Source organism: Coregonus clupeaformis, unplaced genomic scaffold (genome assembly GCF_020615455.1).
Source record: "Coregonus clupeaformis isolate EN_2021a unplaced genomic scaffold, ASM2061545v1 scaf0055, whole genome shotgun sequence".
NCBI lineage: Eukaryota > Metazoa > Chordata > Actinopteri > Salmoniformes > Salmonidae > Coregonus > Coregonus clupeaformis.
Window position 1 is genome coordinate 458594 of NW_025533510.1, and position 11846 is coordinate 470439.

The 11846-nt window shown below is 40.2% G+C and overlaps 2 protein-coding genes and 1 long non-coding RNA gene across 3 annotated transcripts; 1 reads left to right on the forward strand and 2 right to left on the reverse strand.

Moving 5' to 3' along the window:
* Positions 1-897: 897 nt before the first annotated feature.
* LOC121556425 lies at positions 898-2193 on the forward strand. Its single transcript, XM_045212849.1, has 3 exons — positions 898-1302; positions 1548-1766; positions 1861-2193. Exons 1-3 carry the CDS (start codon positions 944-946, stop codon positions 2066-2068), a joined length of 786 nt encoding a protein of 261 aa, XP_045068784.1. The 5' UTR covers positions 898-943; the 3' UTR covers positions 2069-2193.
* Positions 2192-6423, reverse strand: LOC121556424 (G2/M phase-specific E3 ubiquitin-protein ligase-like). Its single transcript, XM_045212848.1, has 7 exons — positions 5999-6423; positions 5853-5920; positions 5642-5731; positions 5229-5542; positions 4904-5082; positions 4502-4674; positions 2192-3348 (listed from the first exon to the last, which is right to left on the reverse strand). The coding sequence occupies exons 2-7, from the start codon at positions 5864-5866 to the stop codon at positions 3111-3113; spliced, it is 1008 nt and encodes a 335-aa protein (XP_045068783.1). The 5' UTR covers positions 5867-5920; positions 5999-6423; the 3' UTR covers positions 2192-3110.
* A 1908-nt stretch (positions 6424-8331) lies between these two features.
* Positions 8332-8748, reverse strand: LOC123483267. The gene is made up of 2 exons (XR_006658147.1): positions 8523-8748; positions 8332-8417 (listed from the first exon to the last, which is right to left on the reverse strand). It is a non-coding gene; the product is annotated as an uncharacterized LOC123483267 (long non-coding RNA).
* Between the last annotated feature and the right edge of the window lie 3098 nt (positions 8749-11846).

Genomic DNA, 11846 nt, shown 5'->3' on the forward strand with positions numbered 1-11846 from the left:
TCTCCTGTCTATCAGCCCTGTCTCCTGTCAATCAGCCCTGTCTCCTGTCTATCAGCCCTGTCTGTGCTGTCTCCTGTCAATCAGCCCTGTCTCCTGTCTATCAGCCCTGTCTCCTGTCAATCAGCCCTGTCTCCTGTCTATCAGCCCTGTCTCCTGTCTATCAGCCCTGTCTCCTGTCTATCAGCCCTGTCTCCTGTCTATCAGCCCTGTCTCCTGTTTATCAGCCCTGTCTCCTGTCTATCAGCCCTGTCTCCTGTCTATCAGCCCTGTCTCCTGTCAATCAGCCCTGTCTCCTGTCTATCAGCCCTGTCTCCTGTCTATCAGCCCTGTCTCCTGTCTATCAGCCCTGTCTCCTGTCTACGGTGGCCGGGAAGTGCAAAGCAACATTACAAAGAATGAAACACTTTTTTTTTAGAAAACAAATTAACAAGACGCAAAACACTTTTACCAGTCCCGAAACAAATTTACAAATGACAGATTCGTCACGGAAAGGGAATGTACCATATACCGGAAGTGACACGGAAGTGATGAGCGTGGTCTTTTCGTGTTTTTGTTGTGGAGTTTATGCCGTCAAATAAGTTTATGGTGACCGCCCGAACATGGACTGCGGCCGAGGGATGTTTTGCCCGTTTTGTGGCAAACACATGAACAGCTTAACGCGGTTTTGCTTTACGTGTGGTCGGTGTTTGGAGTTTTTAAAGGACGCGGACCAGACGGAAACACCAGACATACTGCATCATTGCGTTCAATATTTTAACGAGGGTCACTCGTACGCTGTAATCGTGGACATGATGTCAAGTCTACACGGTGTAAACATCAGCTTGAGGACTCTTAAAAGTAAACTGAACGAAGCCGGGTTGTACCGCAGAAAGGATTATTCCTCGCCAAACGCCCGTGAGTAACGCCATCAGATTTGAACTTCGTGGACCTGGACAACTACTCAATGGGACCTAACTATATGTGGCACGCAGATGGTTATGACAAACTTAAGCCATTCGGTTTGGCCATTTCGGGATGCATAGATGGATTTTCACGTAAAGTATTGTGGCTTCAATGTGGACCAACAAATAATAACCCAACAGTGATTGCTCACTATTTCATGTTATGTGTGCGAAACCTCGGTGTCATCCCCATGAGACTGAGGACTGATTGCGGCACTGAGAACGGCATAATGGTTGCAATTCAATGTACCCTACGCCACCATCACAGTGACTACTACTCTGGAGCGTCCAGCCACATGTACGGCTCATCTATAAATAACCAGCTTATTGAGTCCTGGTGGTCTATATTTAGAAAGGGAAGGTGAGTTGTCTTCATAAAGGGTCATTGCATCTTTTGGTCATTCGATTTTCTTCTCAGGAACGATTAATGAAAAACGAGCACAATAATTATCAATACAAATTTGTAAAGTAAATCCTGCCCGTCAGGAAAAGTAGCTGTTCCTGAAAAGAAAATCGAATGACCAAAAGATGCACAGACCATACATTTCATTATAACTAACCTTTATTATTTATAGTATAACTAAACATTTGTATCCATTTCTATAGGTCTCAGTTCTGGATGGAGTTATTTGCCGACCTTAGAGATACCGGATACTTCAACGGGAGTCATGAGCATCAATGCCTATTGAGATATTGCTTTGGTGATGTTATTCAGAAGGACTTGGATGAGTGTGTGAGACTGTGGAACAGCCACAGGATTCGCCCTTCCAGAACAGCAGCATGTCCAGGAGGAGTGCCCAATGAACTCTACTACTTACCACACAGGTGATACATTGGTGATAATAAACAGATAAAAGCATTAATGTAACGTTTTAGCTTAAATGAAAATAAATGCAATTATGTATTCTATTTAACATAGGTTTGGCTCCAGAGACTGCGGATTTCAAAGTGAACAAGCTGAACTGGATGCCCTTCCTGAGGCTAGCCTGTCAATGACTCCTTGTGGGGACCCAAACATGCAGGAGTACTTGGACTTTGCCATGGAACACAATCAGTTACAGAAGCCAGACAACTGGGAGTCTGCATCCGAACTGTACATGAAACTAAAAGAAATGGCTCAGCTATGAAATGATCAAAAAGGGAGGGTTTTTTGTAGTGGTGGAATACTGCTGTCTGTCTGAACACAATATTTATGAATCTGTCACCCAAAGCTTAATTGTTTTTAAGTGTGAAGTAAATTAATCAAAAAATAGTAATCAGTATTTATTACACTTTTGTAGTATTGAGAGTAATGGATCTAAAACATTTTCAAAATGTTTACTGTGAGAAAAGAACATGCTCACATACAGTAACATTATAAAAACAACTTTGGCAACTGCACTTTAAAAGTGCACCTTTAATAGGGTTGGGCATCAAGAACCAATTCCTACTTGGAATAGTTAAAAAAATTACTATTCCATCGGAATTGTTTCTTTATTGGAATCGTTTTGGAGGATTGGGTTTCAAATCTGATCATGGGTTCCAAATTTAACATGCGCAAGTTTTGGTTTCTGTAGCGGCCAGGTGCTTGTTGTGTTGCAGCCATGGAGCACAGTAAGCGGTGCTCTAGTGTGGCTTTATTTTACATTGAAAAAGCCCCGTCAAACTGCAACCCACCTTCGAATCAAAATAAAACTTTCCTCTTATTTGTGAAATAAGCATGTGACCCGTTTCAACTCCACCACTCAAAGAATCGGAATCGAGGATCGATAAGAACCGGAATCAAAAGGAAGAATCGGAATTGGAATCAGAATCGTTAAAATCTAAATGATGCCCAACCCTAACCTTTAACAACAACAACTTTTTCAGAGTCTTAACTCTAGGGGTCATCCATCATATAGCTTAGAAACAGCCGAATCCTGGACTATTTTGAATTCCAAAGTCCATTTGTGACTTAAACAAAGTGTATGAGTCTAGGAGTGGTAATCTCAAGGAGTTTGAACATGTATTTGCCATTGGGAACGCAGAGTCCTCCAGGAACTCTATTTGAGGCAGTGGTTCCAAGCCAGATGGGGGAAGTGAAGACAGCCCAGTAGCAAACATCAAAACATCTTCCACAGACACAGCAGCCTGGCCGTCTGCAAAGAAAAACAATTCAGATACATCACTGCCATGTGTTTTCTTAACTAGTTATAAAAAACAAACTAACAAACCTTCACAATCAAGGAGATAGTCTGCCCAGTAGGCCATGGTTTGACTTTCTTTAAGTCTTCGATTACTCCCCGAAGGACTGAGGTCAGGTTTGAAGAGTCTCTCAAGTTCAAAAGCAGTGAGTCGCCTTTCAGAGTGGCACATGACAGGGGCCAGCAAAGTAGGGTGTTGCTGTAGTGCAGTCAAAAACTCCAGGGTTGAAAGACCATCTCTGAATCTACAGAGTGAACACAAACATTGTTTCACTGCTGTGTAGTGCCAATTGAATTTAAAATGATCTAAAGAAAACTATTAAATATTCTCTTCTCTACAATTACTATCCACCTTAACATTGTTGAAAATTGATTTCAAAAACCCTATTTTTGCATTGCACATTAAACGTTAATTGTTACAAACTGTAAGTATAACACACAGAAACAAAAGACTGGAATGGCACAGACGGATGGGTGGCTTGAGCACTCACACGATGCCTTCAGAAAGTCTACACACCCATTGCACTTTTTCACAACTTTGTTTCGTTATAGATTCAATTTAAAATAGTAATATTAATCTTTTTCCTCATCAGCCTACACACAATACATCATAATGACAAAGCAAAAACAAGTTTTTAGAAATTGTAGCAAATTTAATAAAAATTAAAAACTGGAATATCACATTCGCACAAGTTAATTAACCATTTTCTCAGTACACTGTTGAAGCACCTTTGGAAGTAATTCCAGCCTGGATTCCTCGTGTATGAAGCTACAGGCTTTACACACAACATCACCACACTCTTTATATCTGATTTTCAGGGACATTTCCAAGAGATACTAAAACCTCTCTGCATGTCAGGATCTCTAAGAGAACTGAGGGCAGAAATAGATCCATATGTAAATGACACTGCTACAGTATGGAGCAGGTGGTTGGATAAACAGCAGCAAGTCATCAAGGGTTTGATGGGTAAAGTGAGCCTCAAACCATCACTCTGCTGCCAGATGTGCAGCAGAGGTGGATGGATCACTTTAAGGGGTAACTGGACTGATTTTCCTCTATGGAAGAGTTAGTCAGGAGGAGAAACCTAAGATCTAATTTCTGTTTTTGCTTTGTCATTATGATGTATTGTGTGTAGATTGATGAGGAAAAGGATTTAAATATATTTTAAATTGAATCTATAAAGATGTGCAGACTTAATGAAGGCACTGTAGTTTGACACAGAATGAAGTGACATCACATATCCGTTGAAATACACTAAGGTACAAATTCTGATTAAGGACAAATTGATAACAGATATACATACTTGCATAAACCAAAGATGGGGACCATGAGGCATTTCAAACAAAAAATTCATACATAAATAAATACAAATCTCATCACTACAAATATCATCTTACCTGTCAATTACAGATGAGTTGCGGTCAATGATATACCATTGGAGGTAGTCTGACACGATTTCTTTCTTTTCTTCCACAGTAGCCACATGTCTCAGACAACCTGCTGTCTGTAACATTGTGCTGTGTCTCATCATACATTCTTGCAGAGCATCCAATGAAGCAGCATTCTCAATCTGAAAGACATGAAAATGGGCAAAAACACCCCAGTCAATAACTGTATGCACTGTATCTCCTTGCCTATTTTTTTAATAACGTACATAGCAAGGTGTAATCTTACACTATCAAAAACTAATAAATTAATTAAATATATTCCGCACGTGATATAGGAAGTAAACATTGTCTCAAAAACACTGCAGTAAGTATGAAAAACTCTGCCCTACCATACCCTTATGCTATTCTCACCTCTTGCAAAGCTTTCCCTATTTCTTCATCAGTTATTACATTATTTGTTGCTTTGAATGAAGGCTGGCCTGCAAGATAATGTACAAGATCTTCTGACAGGAAATGGGGTCCTGGACCTCCATGCACAACTGACACAGCAATCATCTTTCCTGCCAAGTAGTATTCATCCTCCCTAACAGCTGTGAATGAATTCATATTGCAAAATTAAAACAATGCATTACTGTATATACTGTAATATGCAAGCATATGTCATGTGATATATATGGTCAATGAGCATTAACCAACCATTTGTAGCCTATAGTACACATCCAACCAATATGCATACCCTTTGCATTGTAGACCAAGAACCGATGTCCTTCTGGTCCATCAAAAATGGGCCGGTCTTTTAGGTGTTTCATCAGTAGAGTTAAAAACTCTCGTCTTGGACCACCAGTGTCAATTCCCTCTTCCAGAACACCAGTATCATCAGTAAATTTCACCAGCATGTCACAGGTTTCAGAATATGTTGTACGCTTGAAACCTCTGACTGCCCCATCCCAAACATTATCCCTTGAGATGTTAAACCGGCTGACTTTTTTATGATCAATAGGAAGAGACAGGTTTGCTACGATGTCAGGTAATGCAATGTCCGTCTCCTCCCTGTAATGACAAAAAGTGAATTCATTTGTGGATATTCCAGATATACAAGAACTATTGTACAGTGAAAAAACTGGAGTGCTATAGTCAAAAGCATATTACATTGCTGTGTGTTGGAAATTCTTCACATTGACAGCAACCGGCTCTTCGTCCTCCTGCTCAACATTTGGTGAATACAGGTCTGTGTATTTACTGTTGGGAAATTGCCATTTCCATGTTAAAACATCTTACAAACAAAAATGTCTTCCCCATGTAATCAGTTCAATACATTTAAATTATGTCAGTCATTATCTTTTCTTTTTTTTTTACTTACCTGTAGCAAGACATTTTTTCTGGATTTGCTTCCGGTGGATCCAGATCCTCAGCATCAGATATTACTATCTGAAAAAAATATTAAAATGTCTGAAACAACAACACTGAAAGCAAGAAATGTCATGCTGCCACAGTCTGCCTTATTACCTGTCCTGGCTGAATTGTTGATTGTCCTGGTGCATCTCTGAAACATGATAAAACATATTAAAATGATTAGCTTCATGATAAAGGCTATAATGTAGCTTTGAGTAGCATGTAGTAGTAGAGGGAACAGAAAGATGTATTTAAAAAAAAGATTATTTTGAGAACATGTGGATAGGAGCGCTTCCTGGACTCAAATCTGAGTTAGTTTGAGTTTCTTTTTTAATGGAAAAGGTATAAAATAAAAGAAAGCTCAAACTACTATTTTTTAACTATTAAAATGCTTGTATTGCAAGTGGCCAAGCCATACAGAACCAATTTAAAAGAACTTTAATGCGTTTTTGCATCTAGCCTTCGTCAGCGAGTCAAACAGATGAAATGAGAGACAATGGGTATTTTCTAGTGTCCAAGGTGTTCTGGGCTAGAGTGGGTGTTGTAGACATCTTAAAACCAGTAGGTGTCCTTCAGGCCTACAATAGTCAAATCATGTAAACATTATGTATAAATCAAATCAAATCAAATCAAATTTTATTGGTCACATGCGCCGAATACAACAAGTGCAGACATTACAGTGAAATGCTTACTTACAGCCCTTAACCAACAGTGCGTTTATTTTAAACAAAAAAAGTAAGAATAAAACAACAACCAAAAAAAAAAGTGTTGAGAAAAACAAAGAGCAGAAGTAAAATAAAGTGACAGTAGGGAGGCTATATATACAGGGGGGTAACGGTGCAGAGTCAATGTGCGGGGGCACCGGCTAGTTGAGGTAGTTGAGGTAATATATGGGTGTGTCCCATGTTTCCTATTGGTGGATTACCACTAGAAAAAACCCAGTGTCTCTCATTACATCTATTTGACTCCCTGACAAAGGCTAGATGCCGAAACGTGTTGGAGTTCTTTAAGTTGGTTCTGGATGACCGTGCCACTTCAGTAAAGGCCTATAGTACCTATGCAGGATCGACAGTGATGTGGGACATATGAATGGACAGTGGATACCCCCCACTTCATTCTCACGTGTTTTTTTTAATGGTTTGGTTAATTTTTGTTTATTCAACTGCAAGAGCAACTGTATTTCAGTGGGTTTATTCTGTAAAGCTCTGCTCACACAGGCAGCTGTGGGTCCTTTAGGTAGGGAGCGAGGGGGCACCGCAGTCAGTTACAGAAACAGCTGATAGCATGTAGCAACGTTGAGCTTATGCGCAGCAATATAAATGTATGTATAATGTGTATGTGAATAAGTAGTGAAATATCTGCTAGTAGTTTTATCAGTTTTGTGAGTTAAATTTAAAAAAAGGTGAAATTGCACTTTACCTGGTAGTGAAAGCACTGTAGCCCAACAAAATATGAATTATTATTGCACGTGTGAAAATTCCTTTGTGTCCAAGTGTGCAACACCTACCTTTCATCGTCCAGCTTGTGTTTGGGAGTACTTGATTTTGTGGTTCAAAAACCTGAGAGGAAACGGATAAAATGATCAACAACTTTCAACAGGTTCCATTATTTTTCCATTACCACATACAGTATATATCAATGCTGAATGGTTGTCTGTGTTACTGTATAATAGTTACTGCAAAATAATCAAAACAAGCCTTTTTCCACTAAAATATTGACCAGGACATTGATTTTATGCTTAAAATCCAATGTACATCTAATTAATAAATTATATGAAAATGAATAAATACAAACATACATAAATATTTTTAAAAAGAGAAATAACTGATGTACCAAAGTGTCAGCACGATTGAGTTCAGCTGTGCTCCTTGTTGTGATGACAATTTCAGAATCAGAGTCTGAGGTATCATCCACTGAAAAAAATAATTCAAACAACCATTATCTATCCTCCAGCAGAGTATCTAAATATGTAAAAATATTGAATCATGAGATCCACTAACCTCTTTTATAGTGTTTTTCTAGGCAAATGAAAAAAGTGATCCTGGAATATGCCTTTCCTATTTCCTTTTTATATTCTGCCAATTTGAATGGCCTTTCTGACCCAGGCACATGAACCACCTCTGAGCAGTCTGGATACAAAAGGACATAAGGTCCTTCGTGCATGTCCTTGTTAAATGTTGTCATTTTCTGGACAGCTTGTTTCAGTAGATCAGGTGCTGCTACCTCTGGGTCTGTAAATAACGGTAGTGTTTTCCCTCTTAGAGGTTTTAAATCAGTTCCACTTGGCACCATCAATCCTACGTTTATCTAGTAAAATAACAAAGATATAATTAATGTATACATAGGTAAAATAAATATACACAAACACACAAATACATATAGAGCATTGCAAAATTGTATAGGACGGTCAGTACACCTTACCTGGACGTGTTTTCTTTCTATCTTCCTTTTGGCCCATAGTTAAAAGACTGTCGTTCTTTTGATTTCGAGCTTCTGTACTCCATGAACTGTTTGTATGATGGGCATGGCTGTTCTGCAGAAATGGACAGAGTTCCGAAACAGAAAGTTAGAAGCCGCTCAAAAAATCATTAGCGTTACTGTCCTTAGATAGCTAGCGTTTTGGTTTTGCTAAACTTACTTTGCATAGCACTGTCCGGCTGTCAAGACGTCCCCTGTGTTTCCAATGTTTCCGTCTTGTCCGCGTCCTTTAAAAACTCCAAACACCGACCACACGTAAAGCAAAACCGCGTTAAGCTGTTCATGTGTTTGCCACAAAACGGGCAAAACATCCCTCGGCCGCAGTCCATGTTCGGGCGGTCACCATAAACTTCTTTGATGCCATAAACTCCAAAACAACAACAGGAAAAGACCACGCTCTTCACTTCCGTGTCACTTCCGGTTTGTGGTACATTCCCTTTCCGTGACGAATCTGTCATTTGTAAATTTGTTTCGGGACTGGTAAAAGTGTTTTGCGTCTTGTTAATTTGTTTTCTAAAATGTAAATTTGTTTTCTAAAATGTAAATTTGTTTTCTAAAATGTAAATTTGTTTTATAAAATGTAAATTTGTTTTATAAAATGTAAATTTGTTTTCCAAAATGTAAATTTGTTTTCCAAAATGTAAATTTGTCTCGAGCTTTGTAAAAGTGTTTCATTCTTTGTAATGTTGCTTTGCACTTCCCGGCCACCGTACCTGTCTATCAGCCCTGTCTCCTGTCTATCAGCCCTGTCTGTGATGTCTCCTGTCTATCAGCCCTGTCTCCTGTCTATCAGCCCTGTCTCCTGTCTATCAGCCCTGTCTCCTGTCTATCAGCCCTGTCTGTGTGTTTGACCAAAACTCCTTCAGCGCCATGGAGTGCACAGGTATTATGGTCCTTTCAGCACCACAAGCCTGTCACTGTTGTTGCTATTGGTGATAGTGGGGTTAGGCTATCATAGGTTGTGTATTTGATGCTGTGTGTCATGTTGTGTCCTTGCCGGTTCTGTCTCTGTGTGTGAGGCAGCCCAAAGTGCGGCCTGTTTGATTAACGTCATCAAAAAGCATTGCTCCTCCTTCACTAGAACGGTCCAACTACAGAAGGTATAATATCGGGCGCATTAAGTGATGCTATGTTTTCTGTTATTTTCGTGACTTTTTAGTTTGATGCAACGTATTGGAAGATTTATGGTCCTTCTGAAGGCCTAGGTCCTATTGTTCGCCACTGGGTTAAATGGAAACTGAAATCTGGACACTGACTGTAGGTCTATAACCTCACATAGCCTTAATAATAACATTTCTTCCAAATGATACACCAAATGTACATTTTGCACAGAATATATTTTAATTTTTTTGTTTGTTATTGTTATTGCATTTCCCCCCAGATTAAACGTCTTTGCTCTGTGAAAGAATCAGAGATGACCGAGAACTTTACCGATATCAACTAGATTGACGCTTTCATTCTATCGATTTATGGCATTTTTCTGGTGAGCAAGGGTTTATTTAGTCTTCTATGGCAACATATAATGACAGAAGAGAAGCTGCATGTACAGTGGGGGAAAAAAGTATTTAGTCAGCCACCAATGGTCCAAGTTCTCCCACTTAAAAAGATGAGAGGCCTGTAATTTTCATCATAGGTACACGTCAACTATGACAGACAAAATGAGATTTTTTTTCTCCAGAAAATCACATTGTAGGATTTTTAATGAATTTATTTGCAAATTATGGTGGAAAATAAGTATTTGGTCAATAACAAAAGTTTCTCAATACTTTGTTTTATACCCTTTGTTGGCAATGACACAGGTCAAACGTTTTCTGTAAGTCTTCACAAGGTTTTCACACACTGTTGCTGGTATTTTGGCCCATTCCTCCACGCAGATCTCCTCTAGAGCAGTGATGTTTTGGGGCTGTCGCTGGGCAACACGGACTTTCAACTCCCTCCAAAGATTTTCTATGGGGTTGAGATCTGGAGACTGGCTAGGCCACTCCAGGACCTTGAAATGCTTCTTACGAAGCCACTCCTTCGTTGCCCGGGCGGTGTGTTTAGGATCATTGTCATGCTGAAAGACCCAGCCACGTTTCATCTTCAATGCCCTTGCTGATGAAAGGAGGTTTTCACTCAAAATCTCACGATACATGGCCCCATTCATTCTTTCCTTTACACGGTCCTGGTCCCTTTGCAGAAAAACAGCCCCAAAGCATGATGTTTCCACCCCCATGCTTCACAGTAGGTATGGTGTTCTTTGGATGCAACTCAGCATTCTTTGTCCTCCAAACACGACGAGTTGAGTTTTTACCAAAAAGTTCTATTTTGGTTTCATCTGACCATATGACATTCTCCCAATCCTCTTCTGGATCATCCAAATGCACTCTAGCAAACTTCAGACGGGCCTGGACATGTACTGGCTTAAGCAGGGGGACACGTCTTGCACTGCAGGATGTGAGTCCCTGGCGGCGTAGTGTGTTACTGATGGTAGGCTTTGTTACTTTGGTCCCAGCTCTCTGCAGGTCATTCACTAGGTCCCCCGTGTGGTTCTGGGATTTTTGCTCACCGTTCTTGTGATCATTTTGACCCCACGGGGTGAGATCTTGCGTGGAGCCCCAGATCGAGGGAGATTATCAGTGGTCTTGTATGTCTTCCATTTCCTAATAAATGCTCCCACAGTTAATTTCTTCAAACCAAGCTGCTTACCTATTGCAGATTCAGTCTTCCCAGCCTGGTGCAGGTCTACAATTTTGTTTCTGGTGTCCTTTGACAGCTCTTTGGTCTTGGCCATAGTGGAGTTTGGAGTGTGACTGTTTGAGGTTGTGGACAGGTGTCTTTTATACTGATAACAAGTTCAAACAGGTGCCATTAATACAGGTAACGAGTGGAGGACAGAGGAGCCTCTTAAAAAAGAAGTTACAGGTCTGTGAGAGCCAGAAATCTTGCTTGTTTGTAGGTGACCAAATACTTATTTTCCACCATAATTTGCAAATAAATTCATAAAAAATCCTACAATGTGATTTTCTGGAATTTTTTTCCTCAATTTGTCTGTCATAGTTGACGTGTACCTATGATGACAATTACAGGCCTCTCTCATCTTTTTAAGTGGGAGAACTTGCACAATTGGTGGCTGAGGAGTACACCACATCAGTCACTGGCTTCATCAATAAGTGCATCGATGATGTCGTCCCCACAGTGACTGTACGTACATACCCCAACCAGAAGCCATGGATTACAGGAAACATCCACACTGAGCTAGGGTAGAGCTGCCGCTTTCAAGGAGCGGGACTCTAACCCGGACGTTTATAAGAAATCCCGCTATGCCCTCCGACGAACCATCAAACAGGTAAAGAGTCAATACAGGACTAAGATTGAATCGTACTACACTGGCTCTGACGCTCGTCGGATGTGGCAGGGCTTGAAAACTATTACAGACTACAAAGGGAAGCACAGCCGCGAGCTGCCCAGTGACACAAGCCTACCAGACGAGCTAAACCACTTC

Excerpts from the sequence above, each read along its gene's own strand:
- LOC121556425 (XM_045212849.1), top strand. The coding sequence starts at position 944 with ATGGGACCTAACTATATGTGGCACGCAGATGGTTATGACAAACTTAAG. Across the intron at positions 1,303-1,547 it reads TCTATATTTAGAAAGGGAAG|GTCTCAGTTCTGGATGGAGT; the intron begins GTGAGTTGTCTT and ends CCATTTCTATAG. Across the intron at positions 1,767-1,860 it reads CTCTACTACTTACCACACAG|GTTTGGCTCCAGAGACTGCG; the intron begins GTGATACATTGG and ends TATTTAACATAG.
- LOC121556424 (XM_045212848.1), bottom strand. Across the intron at positions 5,543-5,641 it reads AATTTCCAACACACAGCAAT|GGAGGAGACGGACATTGCAT; the intron begins GTAATATGCTTT and ends TTGTCATTACAG. Across the intron at positions 5,083-5,228 it reads CTTGGTCTACAATGCAAAGG|CTGTTAGGGAGGATGAATAC; the intron begins GTATGCATATTG and ends ATTCATTCACAG.